The sequence below is a fragment of the Carettochelys insculpta genome, chromosome 11 (assembly GCF_033958435.1).
Source record: "Carettochelys insculpta isolate YL-2023 chromosome 11, ASM3395843v1, whole genome shotgun sequence".
Classification (NCBI taxonomy): domain Eukaryota; kingdom Metazoa; phylum Chordata; order Testudines; family Carettochelyidae; genus Carettochelys; species Carettochelys insculpta.
This window is the reverse complement of record NC_134147.1, coordinates 298,587-312,260: the sequence shown is the minus strand read 5'-3', so window position 1 is coordinate 312,260 and position 13,674 is coordinate 298,587. Positions and strand designations below refer to the sequence as shown.

At 48.9% G+C, this 13,674-nt stretch overlaps 1 protein-coding gene across 1 annotated transcript in view; it reads left to right on the top strand.

Moving 5' to 3' along the window:
* Window positions 1–4,321: 4,321 nt before the first annotated feature.
* Window positions 4,322–13,674, top strand: part of BSN (bassoon presynaptic cytomatrix protein) — a 211,731-nt gene continuing 202,378 nt past the window's right edge. The window contains exon 1 of the mRNA XM_075006018.1: window positions 4,322–4,452. Within this exon, the coding sequence (XP_074862119.1) occupies window positions 4,322–4,452 (131 nt within the window). The remainder of the gene's footprint in view (window positions 4,453–13,674) is intronic.

The following is a 13,674-nucleotide window of genomic DNA, read 5'->3' as shown; positions in this document are numbered from 1 at the left end:
ATTCTGGAGATACCATCACTGGACCTAACCAGGTTACTTACAGAATCATGGGCACATTCTCATGTTCCTCAACTAACATCATATATGCCATCATGTGCCAACAATGCCCACATGCTTTGTATACAGGACAGACCTCAAAGTCTCGTAGACAAAGAATTAATGGGCTTAAAACAGACTTAAAACACTCCTGATTCACAAACCTGTCAGCCAGCACTTCAGTGGAGTGGGCCATTCTGTTAATGACCTGAAAGTCTGTGTTTTACTGAAAAGGAATTTTCACAGCTGTTTGGAAAGTGAGGCTGCTGAACTCTCTTTTATATTCAAATTTGACACATTAACGTGGTTTGAACCAGAATGACAATTTTGTAGCTCATTAGAGGGGCTCTTTTACATACTTTGCTTTATCTAATTCTTGACTCCCGCTCTCCTGCCCCTCTGCTCTCTGATTTGCTCACCTTAAAGATTTGTTTTCTGATTTGTCAACCTTGATTACTATTTTTGGTTCGCTGTGCCTTCAGTATCGAGTCTGTTCTGGTATGGCTATGATCTGAACAAGTGGGTCTGTCCCACGAAAGCTCATTACCTAATAAATTATTTTTTTAGTGTTTAAAGTGCTACTGGATTGCTTTTTTGTTTTCATAGTATATAGACTAGCACAGCTATCTCTCTTACTATTCTTTCCCTTAACCTGACCTTAATTGAACCCTAACTCTAATCCTAACCCAGCCCTAATCCTCTCACTCCAATCTTAGTCTAATTTAACCTTACTCTCTGTCCCTGCTTCTAACCCAACCCTAACCATGCAACTTCCCTAACCCAACCTTAATCCCTAATTCTAACCCAAACACTCACCACAACTCTGACTCTTAATCCTAACCTCAGTTTGATCCTAATGATGATTTATTCATGGTTCAGTCCGTTTTCTCTCCCCAGGTCTTGCTCTGGACTCACCCACAAAGGAGACTGGATGGACCAAAGGGCTTTCATTTCAAATCTCTCTCTTTCCATTCGTTATCCTGGCACCCAGCCAAGGCTTCCAGGATGCCCACTGTTTTGGGTTCAACCCTTTACAGGCAACTTAATGTCGAGAAACGGGCCATATCCCTCCCATCCATCACTGCTTATAATAGTCAAGGCCAGAATTCGGGGATAGGACTATTGCCTGGGGCCACCTGCCACAGAGGGACATAGAAAGACACAGTGGTGAGGCTTCAGCATCAGCCCTGGCTCATAAGGCTCTGGGCCCTGGGTTTCAGCCCCATGCAGAGGGGCTTCATATTTTTCCCATAGGCACCAGCGAGTCTAACAGTGCCTGTGCTTGGTGGTCCCCATGACCCCACACACTGCGCCCATGGATGCTGGCTGAGAACTAGCCAACATTTCCCATTTGTTTATAATGTCATGACTGCCTGGCTCACAGCCAAGAGATGTGACATCCACCATCGACTGCCTCAGTCAGTCACTACCTCTATCCAAGCAGGCGGTGAGGTTGGGTGCTGAGTATGAACCCATGAGGGTCATCCTGTGTAACCCCCGCAGTGTTAGAGGGCAGAGTACCCCCTAGCCATCCCATGTACCTCCCCCCCAGTGTTAGAGGGCAGAGTACCCCCAGCCATCCCGTGTACCCCCCAGTGTTAGAGGGCGGAGTATCCCCAGCCATCCCGTGTAGCCCCCCCAGTGTTAGAGGGCGGAGTACCCACACCCATCCCGTGTACCCCTCCCAGTGTTAGAGGGTGGAGTATCCCCAGCCATCCTGCATACCCCCCTGTGTTAGAGGGTGGAGTATCCCCAGCCATCCCATGTACCCCGCCCCGTGCTAGAGGGCAGAATATCCCCACCCATCCTGTGTACCCCCATGTTAGAGGGCAGAGTACCCCCACCCATCCCATGTACCCTGAGTGTTAGAGGGTGGAGTATCCCCAGCCATCCCATGTACCCCCTGTGTTAGAAGGCGGAGTACCCCCAGCCATCCCATGTACCTCCCCGTGTTAGAGGGCGGCGTACCCACACCCATCCCATGTACCCCCCCGTGTTAGAGGGAGGAGTACCCCCAGCCATCCCATGTACCCCCCGTGTTAGAGGGAGGAGTACCCCCAGCCATCCCATGTACCCCCCGTGTTAGAGGGCGGAGTATCCCCAGCCATCCTGTGTACCCCCCCAGTGTTAGAGAGTGGATTATCCCCAGCCATCCTGCATACCTCCCCCCGTGTTAGAGGGTGGAGTACTCCCAGCCATCCCATGTACCCCCCGTGTTAGAGGGTGGAGTACTCCCAGCCATCCCATGTACCCCCCGTGTTAGAGGGCGGAGTACCCCCAGCCATCCCATGTACCCCCAGCCATGCCATGTACCCCCCCCCGTGTTAGAAGGAGTACTCCCAGCCATCCCATGTACCCCCCCCCCGTGTTAGAGGGCGGAGTATCCCCACCCATCCCATGTACCGCCCGTGTTAGAGGGCGGAGTACCCACACCCATCCTATGTACCCCCTGTGTTAGAGGGCGGAGTACCCACACCCATCCCATGTACCCCCTGTGTTAGAGGGCGGAGTATTGCCACCCATCCCATGTACCCCCCCGTGTTAGAGGGCAGAGTATCCCCACCCATCCCATGTACCTCCGTGTTAGAGGGCAGAGTACCCCCAGCCATCCCATGTCCCTGCCGTGTTAGAGGGCGGAGTACCCCCAGCCATCCCATGTACCCCCGTGTTAGAGGGCAGAGTACCCACACCCATCCTGTGTATCCCCCATGTTAGAGGGCGCAGTACCCCCAGCCATCGCATGTACCCCCGTGTTAGAGGGTGGAGTACCCCCATCCATCCCGTGTATCCCCCGTGTTAGAGAGCGGAGTACCCCCACCCATCCTGTGTATCCCCCGTGTTAGAGGGCGGTGTACCCACACCCATCCCATGTACCCCCTGTGTTAGAGGGCGGAGTATCCCCACCCATCCCATGTACCCCCTGTGTTAGAGGGTGGAGTACCCCCCACCCATCCCGTGTATCCCCCCGTGTTAGAGGGCGGAGTATCCCCACCCATCCCATGTACCCCCTGTGTTAGAGGGCAGAGTATCCCCACCCATCCCACGTACCCCCCGTGTTAGAGGGTGGAGTACCCCCCACCCATGCCGTGTATCCCCCGTGTTAGAGAGTGGAGTACCCCCACCCATCCCGTGTATCCCCCGTGTTAGAGGGCGGAGTACCCACACCCATCCCATGTACCCCGTGTTAGAGGGCGGAGTATCCCCACCCATCCCATGTACCCCCCGTGCTAGAGGGCGGAGTACCCCCACCCATCCCGTGTACCCCCTGTGTTAGAGAGCGGAGTACCCCCACCCATCCCGTGTACCCCTGTGTTAGAGGGCAGAGTATCCCCACCCATCCCGTGTACCCCCTGTGTTAGAGAGCGGAGTACCCCCACCCATCCCGTGTACCCCTGTGTTAGAGGGCAGAGTATCCCCACCCATCCCGTGTATCCCCCGTTAGAGGGCGGAGTACCCGCCAGCGTTCTCCCCGCCGCGGCCGCGGGTGGACTGAGGTAGGCAGTATAGGAACCCAGGACAGCTACTGTCTCCGCCCGGCCCCGCCCGCTCCCCGGGGGCCTCGCCTGCTTCTGGGGCCGCTCGCGCGGATCTGGCAACGGGCAGCCCGCGCCGGCTGAGGCTGGAAACGCCCGAGCACGTGCCGAGCGCCCCCGCCGCGCGTGGGCCCGCCCGCAGTGCCCCCCTGCACGCTCAGGGGCGCGCTCAGGCGGAGGGCGAGGCTGGAGAGCCCATTCATTGGCTACGCTTTGCCGACCGCAGGCGGGGTGGACTGAGCAGAGGCTCCGATTGGCCGCGGGCACGTGACCGCAGTGCGCAGTTACGGTCCTGGCTGAGCCTGATGGGCTGGCGATAGCGCGAAGAGCTCTGATTGGTGGAGCGCTGGAGGATGGCAGGGCGGGCAGGGCTTCCATGAATGGCCACGCCGGTCAGTGGTCGGTGGGCCAGAACGGCTCTCATTGGCCAGCCCGTGCGCATGTCCGAAAGAACTGAGGCAGCGGGTCCCTGGTTTGCTAGAGGTCGGACGGGTCGAGGCTGATTGGTGCGCGTGGCACGGGAGCGCGAGCTGTGAATGGCTAATACGGGTCTGAACGCAGCGCTTGCTGGCATTGGCTCGGCCGTGCGCGTCTCCCAGGCGCCCCGTGTGATGTCAGGAGAGGGGCGCGCGCACGGCTGGCGCACGCTCAGTGGTGCGGCAGCGGCGATGGAGGCGCTGGGCTGATGGCGGGGCAGGAGGCACGGCGCTGAAGGAGCCTGCCCCGTCCCGCGGCCCTAGCGCCTCGCCGCAATGGGTAACGAGGCTAGTCTGGAGGGTGGCGCAGCGGGGGGAGGGGCGCCCGGGCAGCCATCGCCGCTCGGAGCAGCTAAGCCCCCGTCAGCACCAGGCGCCGGCGGACAGCTCCCGGCGTCGGCCGGCAGGTGAGCGCGCGGGCGGGGCGTGAGGTGAGGCGGCGGGGAACTTGCGGGGGCGGGAGAGAGTGAGGGGGGAACTGGCGGGGAGAGGGGAACTTGCGGCGGGGTGGGAAGAGAGAGTGAGGGGGGAACTGGCGGGGAGAGCGGAACTTGCGGGGGCGGGAGAAAGTGAGGTGGGAACTGGCGGGGAGAGGGGAACTTGCGGCGGGGTGGGAAGAGAGAGTGGGGGGGGAACTGGCGGGGAGAGGGGAACTTGCGGCGGGGTGGGAAGAGAGAGTGGGGGGGGGAACTGGCGGCGGGGTGGGAAGAGAGAGTGGGGGGGGAATTGGCGGGGAGAGGGAAACTTGCGGCGGGGTGGGAAGAGAGAGTGGGGGGGGAATTGGCGGGGAGAGGGGAACTTGCGGCGGGGTGGGAAGAGAGAGTGAGGGGGGAAAACTGGTGAGGGAGAGGGGAAGCTGGGGGGAGGAGGGAGAGTGGGGGGGGAAGCTGGGGGGGGAGGAGGGAGAGTGGGGGGGAAAATTGGAGAGGGAAAACTGGCGAGGGAGGAGGGAGAGTGGGGGGGGAAATTGACGAGGGAGAGGGGAACCTGGGGGGGAGAAGGAGAGTGGGGGGGGAAATTGGCGAGGGAGAGGGGAACCTGGGGGGGAGAAGGAGAGTGAGGGGGGAAAATTGGTGAGGGAGAGGGGAAGCTGGGGCAGAGGTAGGTTGAAGGGAGAGCTGGTGGGGGAGAGGGGAACCTAGGGTATAGGTGCAGGGAAAGGGAACATGGGGAGGAGTGTTTGGGGAGGGAGGTCTAGGTTGGAGGAGGAGGCAGAGTGCTTGGGAAAAAAAGGGTCTAGTGCAAAGGATGGGGCTAGCCTGCAAAGAAAAAACTCTCTAGGAGAAGTAGGGGATCTAGAACAGAAGGGGGGGTAGTGTGATAATGGAAACATCTATCGGTGTTCGGGACAGTCTGAGGGGAGGAGGTGGACCTCAGGGGAAGTGGATTGCAGGCTATGAGGAGGAGAGGGAATCAAAGAGCGCAGTGCAAGGTGGTGAGCTAAAGCAGAGGGTAGGAGCAAATTGTGGACAGGAGCTGGCCGTCTGTTACAGAGGTTGAGGGCAGTGTGTTGGAGGGAGAAAAGTAGACAGAGGTGCAGCTTGCAGGAATGGGGATGTTTAGAGGCTGTGTGTGGCATGGAAAGGGTCATGGGGCAAGGGTGGATCTGGCCTTTAGAATGCATTGTGGTACAGCCTGTACATAGGGTGTGGTGGGTGCATTCTGGATAGGTTATGGGTATGGGTAAGGCGGGGGAGAGAGAGTGCATAGTCTAAGTGCAAGGGTTTTGCCCTGTAGGCTTCAAAGAAATTGAGGTGAGGGTGGGGAAAAAAGGGTGATGATGGGAAGTTAGGGTGGAGGGCCATTTGGGGAAAGACTAAGGAAGGGAGGGTGTAGCTGATAGGTGAAGTGAGAACAGAGAGAAGGTGTGGGCTGCAGTTTATGGTATGACTGGTGAAGAAGATGACAGTGCAATCTACAGTAGAGAGAGAGGGATTGAATTAGACATGCAGCCTGTGTTTGGGGAAGGCTGGGCCTAGGAAATGGGCGCAAATGGTGCTTTATGTTCTGTGTGCTAGGTTGGTGGATGTGTCACAGGTCAAAGGGAAGGCTAGGGGAGAGGGAAAAGAAGGGCTAGTTGTGGGTGGGGAGCTAGGGGATAATAAGAGAACAAACCTACCTTCTTTGAAGGACTAGGTAAAAGTGCCAGGGTGCAACCTGGCATTTAGGGAAGAGGATGGGTGTGCAACTGGTAAATGGGATAAGCCGAAAATCATATCTCCCTGCTTGCTTCTGCTGTGATTGTGTTTGGGTTTCCAGCCTTCTGTTGCTCAATTTATTGCAAAGCCAATTTGTAGAATACAGTGACAGTGATTACATCATATATGTACATGTACCCCAAGTTTGGCTCCCCAGCTGTAGTGGATTTGTGATATAACACAGAAAGATGGTTATGTAACCTAAATAAAGTAGGTGTATGTAGAGCAGCTTTTCCCAAACTGTGTTGCATGGGATGCTGGTGTTCCATGCAATGTGAATAGGTGTTCTTTGAAAAACATTTGAGGCTAGCAATATTTTTCCTTCTAAAATATTAACTATGAAATGTACGTATCAAAAATACTGAGGTAATTGTATAGTATTTAGGTTGTAGGTATATTATATTTGTAATGAATTCATCGTAGTATACTTATTATGTGACTTGTGCTGAAACAATCTGCATTGATTTGGATTGTTTCAGCATGAGTTGTGTTGAGAGAAATCACTTGATGCGGCACCTGGTATGAGGATCCAACTCTCCAGCATCATTCCTAGTATTAAGCACATTTGTGATCAAAAATACAAAAACACTCTTCCCATTTAAAAACTGTCAAATGATTCATATTTTTATTTTCTAGTGATTTTCTGTAAAATTAACAAATTTATGAAAATATTTTTCCATATCTAAATTGTTTTGCATTTCTTTTTCATAAAAATGTCTTAAGTTTTGAGGAAGGAGAGTTCTTTTTTGAACAAAATTGTCCTTTCTATTTTTATACAAAAGAATTATACTGACCCTGCTTTCAGCTGTTATATTGATGTTTTGTTTTGGGATTTTATTTAATTTTTAAATTTTATACTTAATTCTAGGGTTGCTAACCGTCTTCCTATTAGAAGGGCATTAGTTCCTTCAATTGATTTTTCTCTTACTATTTTTTGTTCTTTGTAAAATAAAAGGCGTCTAAAAAACTAACCCTTTAAAATCAACTGTTGACTATGTGTGCCAATTTTTCAGTATGAAACCTCCCCACCTCTGCCCCCGCCCCTCCACCAAAACCAGCATGTATGTGTTCTGTCAATAAATTCCAAAGCCAGAAATATTCAGTAGCCAAATTAGTTTGGGAAGCATTGATGTCGAGAAATAATAATTGATGTACAGGTGTTACTATGATATATACAGTGCCATAGGTATATTTTACTCAAAATCATAAAGTAGGAATTAAATGTTTTGTACATTTTGGAGAGGGGAATAGGAATGAATGGATTCCATTAAAAAAGAGAGGGAGAAAGAAAAGATAAAAGATAATTGGATTTAATATGTCAGAAAAAATGTGCATGAAAAACAATGTTACTTGGTGAAAATGCACTGACTTAGTTTGGTTTTGCACCTACTTTGCCCACATGTGGCAATATAGTAGTAAATCTGTCTGATGATTTAAAGTGTCTTGTCCTCATCTATGAATGTACAAGGACTTGTAAGCTGTGTCTGGTGCCCCCACCCCCTTTGGGCATGCAAAAATGGCGGACTGAAAAGGCAAATGAGTTACTGATTTGCATATCAAGTATCTCATTTGCATAATGACCACCACTCAAGGTTCCTGGAGTGCTGTTTTCGAAAGCCTAAACAGCCCTATACGTGGGGTTCCTCCGAAAGGAAGCCCTGCTTTTGAAAGCACCCTCCTTTGTAATTTTTTTCAGATTCACCCTTTAACGATTGAAATAAGACTTCAAATTTGGCTCAATAATCCTCTGACAGCTGATTTTTTCCTTGTAATTTTCTCTCTAAAATCTTTACTAACAGTTGAAGAGCAAACCTTTTAAAAATGTTGCTTTGAAAAACTTTCCCTATTTTCTTCATGTCTTTACTTTCTCTAGCTAAAAACAAACAGTTGTGTAGCACCTTGAATACTAACACATTTAAGTACCCCCTGAGACTATTACTCTAGTTAAGAAACCATAGACCCTTTAAACCTATGACTTGATCATCATCCTTACGTTTCTTTCTCTGTTACAATATAGATGTAATCTGTTTTTGAAATTTTAAAATTAAACATACATGCAGCTGTTACCATCATTCAGGGCATTCTTTTAGATTAGCACCAAGATTAGCTAGTGGAACTGCCTAAGTTTGCCAGCTATTTCTATTCTGTGATGCTGCCAGTCTGCCCCTCTCATGCATCAACTGGGCTCTCCATGTCCCCTGGTGAGCCAGGGGTTTGATTTGAATGTCAGAGGTTATGGGTGGGTGGCACTGTTGTGGACCATGGAAGGGCTGAATGGCAATGTTTGTATTATGGATTATGGCAGAATGATCAGACTTTGGGGGCAGAGAGGAGAGCACTGGAATGACTTTGGCTGCCAGGAGTGTTGAGGTGGCCTGGCAAGGGAGTGCCTAGTTCCTTTTCACTGACTATCTGGGGATGTCTATGCAGGTTTTAGTGGCAGGGCTGTGTCAACACAGCCCTGTCACTAAAAGTCGGCATGTGTAACAAAATACTTCCACCACTCAACTTTGTTGGCAGGGTCAAGTGAAAGTGTAGAGGGAGCCTCTATTTCTTGAAGTGGGTTTCCCAATGCTGCAGCCTTCGTTTCCAGATAGCGAAATGGCACAAAGCAAAGGCCTTAATGCTTTGTATGATACTCCTGTTAATGATGGCTGTGGAGCAGTTTTGCAAAGCTCTTACTGTTACATCTATGCAGAAGCAGTGGGCACCTTCCAGCTGAAGGTCACTAACTCGGTCCTGTTCTTAAACTCTGTGGCTTCCCCAAAACAGGTGATGATAATGCATTTTCCCTCCTGTTGGGAATTCCAGTATTTTGATATTTGTTTCACCCTGAATCTGGATGAAAAGGCAAAATAACAAACTTTTTCTGGATAGTGCCCCAGATGAGCACTCTACTGCTTTCCGACCACATCTCCTCCCAGAGACTGCACTCCACCACCCCTTCTGCTCAGCTCTTACCCCCAAGGGGATCTTGAAAAATCCAAAAAGGCAAGGCAAGCAAAATGTAACGTGTAATCTCTAACAGTTTTCTCTAAATTAAATCATCCAAAGCCATTTGTTCAATTTAAACTGCAGGATGTACTCTTCTGAAGAGGCTGTGAAATATGTAATTTTTGGTACTTGCTTATAGCATATAAAATACTAGATTTAATTGTGATACTAATTTTAATATTTAAATTATTAAAAATTATGCATTGTATGAAGTCAATTTGTGCTAAACTTTAGAAGGCAGCAACAGGGTGCTAAAGAAAAATAGCATTCTAAAAGTAATATCTGAATGTGACAAAAGTTTTTTATAACATTAATACTACAAATAATGTGTTTTAGGCTTTTTGGTGATGGTGAGTTACATTAAAGGTTCTGACTAGACCCAAGCTCTGAAATGTTTGACTGTGTAATCACAAGGAAACTGTTGCATGTTCAAGCTGAGTAGTTAAGTGAGGCTGAGCACTACTCAAGGAAATGAAGGTTAGAGGAGTGAACTGTAACTTGCATGAGGGGTTTTTAATGATTTGCTCTATTTAGATCAATAGGAGTAGTCATAAGGCAATATGGATTTGTACGTGTAATTTCACCTGCTTTAGAAAAGTATTTAAACTATTTTGCTGTTTTTTTTTCCCTCATAAAATTGGGAAGAAAGTAACAAAGTTACAAACAAAAAAGCAGTCCTGTAGCACTTTAAAGACTAACTAAGTAATTTATTAGGTGATCAGCTTTTGTGGGACAGACCCACTTTTTTGGATAATAGCCATACCAGAACAGACTCAACATACAAAGCACAGAAGTCCAAAAATTGTTACCAAGGTTGACAAATCAGAAAAATGTTGTCAAGGTTGGCAAATCAGAAGAGCAGAGAGACGGTGGACGGGATGGGGAAGTTAAGAGTGAGGTCAAACATCAAAATATGTAAAAGAGTCCTTACAATGGGTCAGGTAATTGCTGTCAGCATAATGAGCTGCAAATGGCTCTTAAAGAGCCACATATAGCTTGGACGGAGCTGCCCAGCCAGCTGTCTGCACCCCCTAGGTGACCCTGCCCCAGCTGCAGAGAGCACTCGTGGCATCCCCCCTCCTGGCCCAGGAACTCGCCAGCTGGGTTTGTTGGGGTGTTGGAGGGTTGACGGGTGAGTGGGACTTGGGGGAGGAGCTGGGTTTGTGGGTGTGTCAGGGGGCTGCTGGGTAAGTGGGCCTTGGGGGAGGAGCTTGATTCATGGGGGCGTTGGGGAGTGGCCAGGTAACTGGGCCGTGTGGGAGGAGCTGGTTTTGTGTGGGTGTCGGGGGCTGCAGGCTGAGTGGAGCTTGCGAGAGAAGCTGGGTCTGGGGGAACTGGGGGGCTGCTGGGTGCATGGGGTCTGGGGAGAAGCTGAGTTTGGGCGGCTGGGGTAGACATAGAAGGGAGGAGCTGGATGGGGTCAGTCTGCCCCCTGCCACTCCCTCCTCTTTATCTCTGCTAACTGTTGCCTTGGCTATTTGTCCCGACCCTAATCCATGGAGGGTGCAGCCTGCTCAGCCAGCCCTCCTGGCTGCATCCCAGCTGCCTGGGTGCCAGTCTCTGCAGCAGGCAGGAGGGGGAAGCAGGCACTGATGTTAGCTGAGCTGCCTCCTGCTGGGTGTGGCCAACACCTCGTCCTGTGACTCAGTTTACCTCCCTGCCTCCTTATCTGTAGGAGAGATCAGTTGGGTCTCCTGCCTGTGAGGAAATCACACCATCACAGTGGGGTTCAAATAACTGTTTACTTACTGAAGTCCTGTGGCACCTTTTAGACTAACAGATATTTTGCAGCATAAGCTTTTGTGGGCAAACACCCGCTTCATCAGATTCATCTGATGAAGCGGGTCTTTGTCCACGAAAGCTTATGCTCCAAAGTATCTGTTAGTCTATAAGGTGCCACAGGACAACTTGTTCCTGAAGATACGGACTAACACGGCTAGCTCTCTGATACTTGTTTACTTACCGTGTCTCATGTGAGGCCCAGTCATACGTACGCACCACTGCTCTGGCTGGCTGTTAAACACAGAATACGTGGAGCACCGCTGGCATGCTGATGCACGATTTACAGAGATATACCCAAGTTTTACACCATCGTGCCTAATAGTTACTCTGTGAGGTATTGCAAGTGGTTTGCAAAGAGCTACAAAGAAAGAGAAGCCTATTTTGTCATACTTGCTCTCTGCCTCTCTCCACATACAAGATAGCGCAAAGGCCTTGTATACCTACAATTGTGAATTCAGTCCTTGAGGGGGCCTTTGAAGGTTCTGTGGCAGGTTAGATTAAAAAAGTGTCAGGGATGGTGATAGGTTCTGCCGAGGACTGGACTTGATGACCTTTCAAGGTCCCTTTGAGCTCTGAGAAATATGTATGTCTCCATGATAGGGTTTTCTTTGGGAGTGAAGGAGGATGTGGCAACATCTGGATGACTGAGCTACCAGCACATCCTCCCCTACAAAAGGAGATACTGACAAAAGTACTGTTTGACGTTATTTATTAAGGACTGTCTCGTATTCACGTGCACTGCGGCTCTTTGAAGTATTTGATCTTTGTAAGTGAATTTGAAAAAATATCTCTTCTTGCTGTTTCAGTTGCAGATCCTTGCTCTAGGTTCTGGGGAAAGTAATGCCCTCCTCACTAGAGCCAACACAAAGATAACATTCTTACACTCCTCCCCAGGGTGTCCCCTGGGAACAGAGCTCAATCCCTTACTTGCCTGAATCCCTCAAACAAATTACCTGTCCCAGGAACTGCTCATGGCAGGGTCATTCTGATAGGCAATATGTCCAATTTGCTGTCTACCCACCTGAATAATGCACTTTCTCTGCAACTCTGATCTGTGCCAGTCAGGTCACTTGGTGCTTAGTGTGCCTCCTGGGCAGGCAAAGTTCTCTCCTCAATTACATCTCCCTTGGCATGTTTTGCACCTACTCTTTAACCTCCAGACAGATTTTATACAGCTGGTGTCTTCAGGTCCTGGGTAGGCCCGAGGCCCATGTAACTATTATAAATAAATGAGTTTTGTTATCATTTATTATTTATCATTTATTTTTCTTTTTTCTACTAAACAACTATGAATTTATAAACACGAGGGGTGCACTTTTATATTCATGTCTGAGGTGCAAAATGAGCTAGTCATGGCACTAGCCCCATCATGCTTTGGTAACCATTCCAGAGGATAGACTTCAATGCTGATTCTGCTCATTTGAAAAAAAGAATTAATTACATTATCATTAAATTTCTTGGAGGTGAACTGTACGTCTCCTGCTCTGATTTGGATTCTGCCATATATTTCATATTATTGCAGTCTTGGATGGTAACACAGCAGATGTTCATTTCAATAACACTTTCCCTGCAGATTTGAAAAAAATACAAGAAGGTACTAGTGTGAGATTTCTAAAGATAACTATAGCATTGAACCCAATGGTTAAGAATCTGACATGTCTTCTGCAATCTTGGAGCAGTTGGACAGCATTCTTTAAGAAGTCTTAAAAGACCAACACTTTGATGTGGACATTCTGGGACCTGAACCACCAGAGAAGATCGTCTACCTTCTGTTGGTGGCATCTGACTTAGATGGGGAAAATGAACAATTTGTTAGTCTTGAAGTAACTGAGGGGCAGCCGTGTTAGTTTGTATCTGAAAAAACATCAAGAAGTCCTGTGGTACTTTATAGACTCACAGATTTATTGGAGCACAATCTTCCATGGGCAAAGATGAAGTGGGTCTTTGCCTGTGAAAGCTTCTGCTCCAATAAATCTGTTAGTCTGTAAGGTGCCACAGGACTTATCATTTAGTCTTTGATGTGCCACAAGACTCCTTTGTGTTTCTTTTTCTTTTTCTTTTTTTGAGAGAAAGTTAAACATTTGGGACATGATGCTTTTTTCTCTAATGTTTGAAGAGTAGAGGATGATGTTTATTTTGGTAAATGTCTTTTTTTCTTTCTGAAATGGTGTGTGATTTGAAATAGCATTCAGATCCTGCGGTGCATAATTGGATGCACTGCAAAAATCCAATAATTAATTAACCTATTCTTTTTTAATTTAATTGTAATCTTAAGTTTGTAATGCTTTTATATGGACTTCCTTGGGGTTTTAAAAGAATAAGGAAACAAATAACAAGAGCTTTTTCATGATTCTGATCTCCCAATCTATCAGTAGTGGCTTCTCAGAGATATCCCTTTCGATTGTTAACCCACCTTAGGATCATACTCTATCTGGGGTAAAACCTTTGGCTCCATCGCTCCTGGAACCACACCTCCTGGGCAAACATCTCTTTGTTCTTCAACTGGTCCAAATTGGCCGGCTCTGCCAGAATGGGATTCATGATCATTAGCTGTTAGACAACCAGATGTCTGGGCCATTGTCTTCTAAGTTTTTCATCTGCGTGGGACCCACGCACTTAGGCCACAATCACACCTGAATTGCCAGCTCTTTGCAA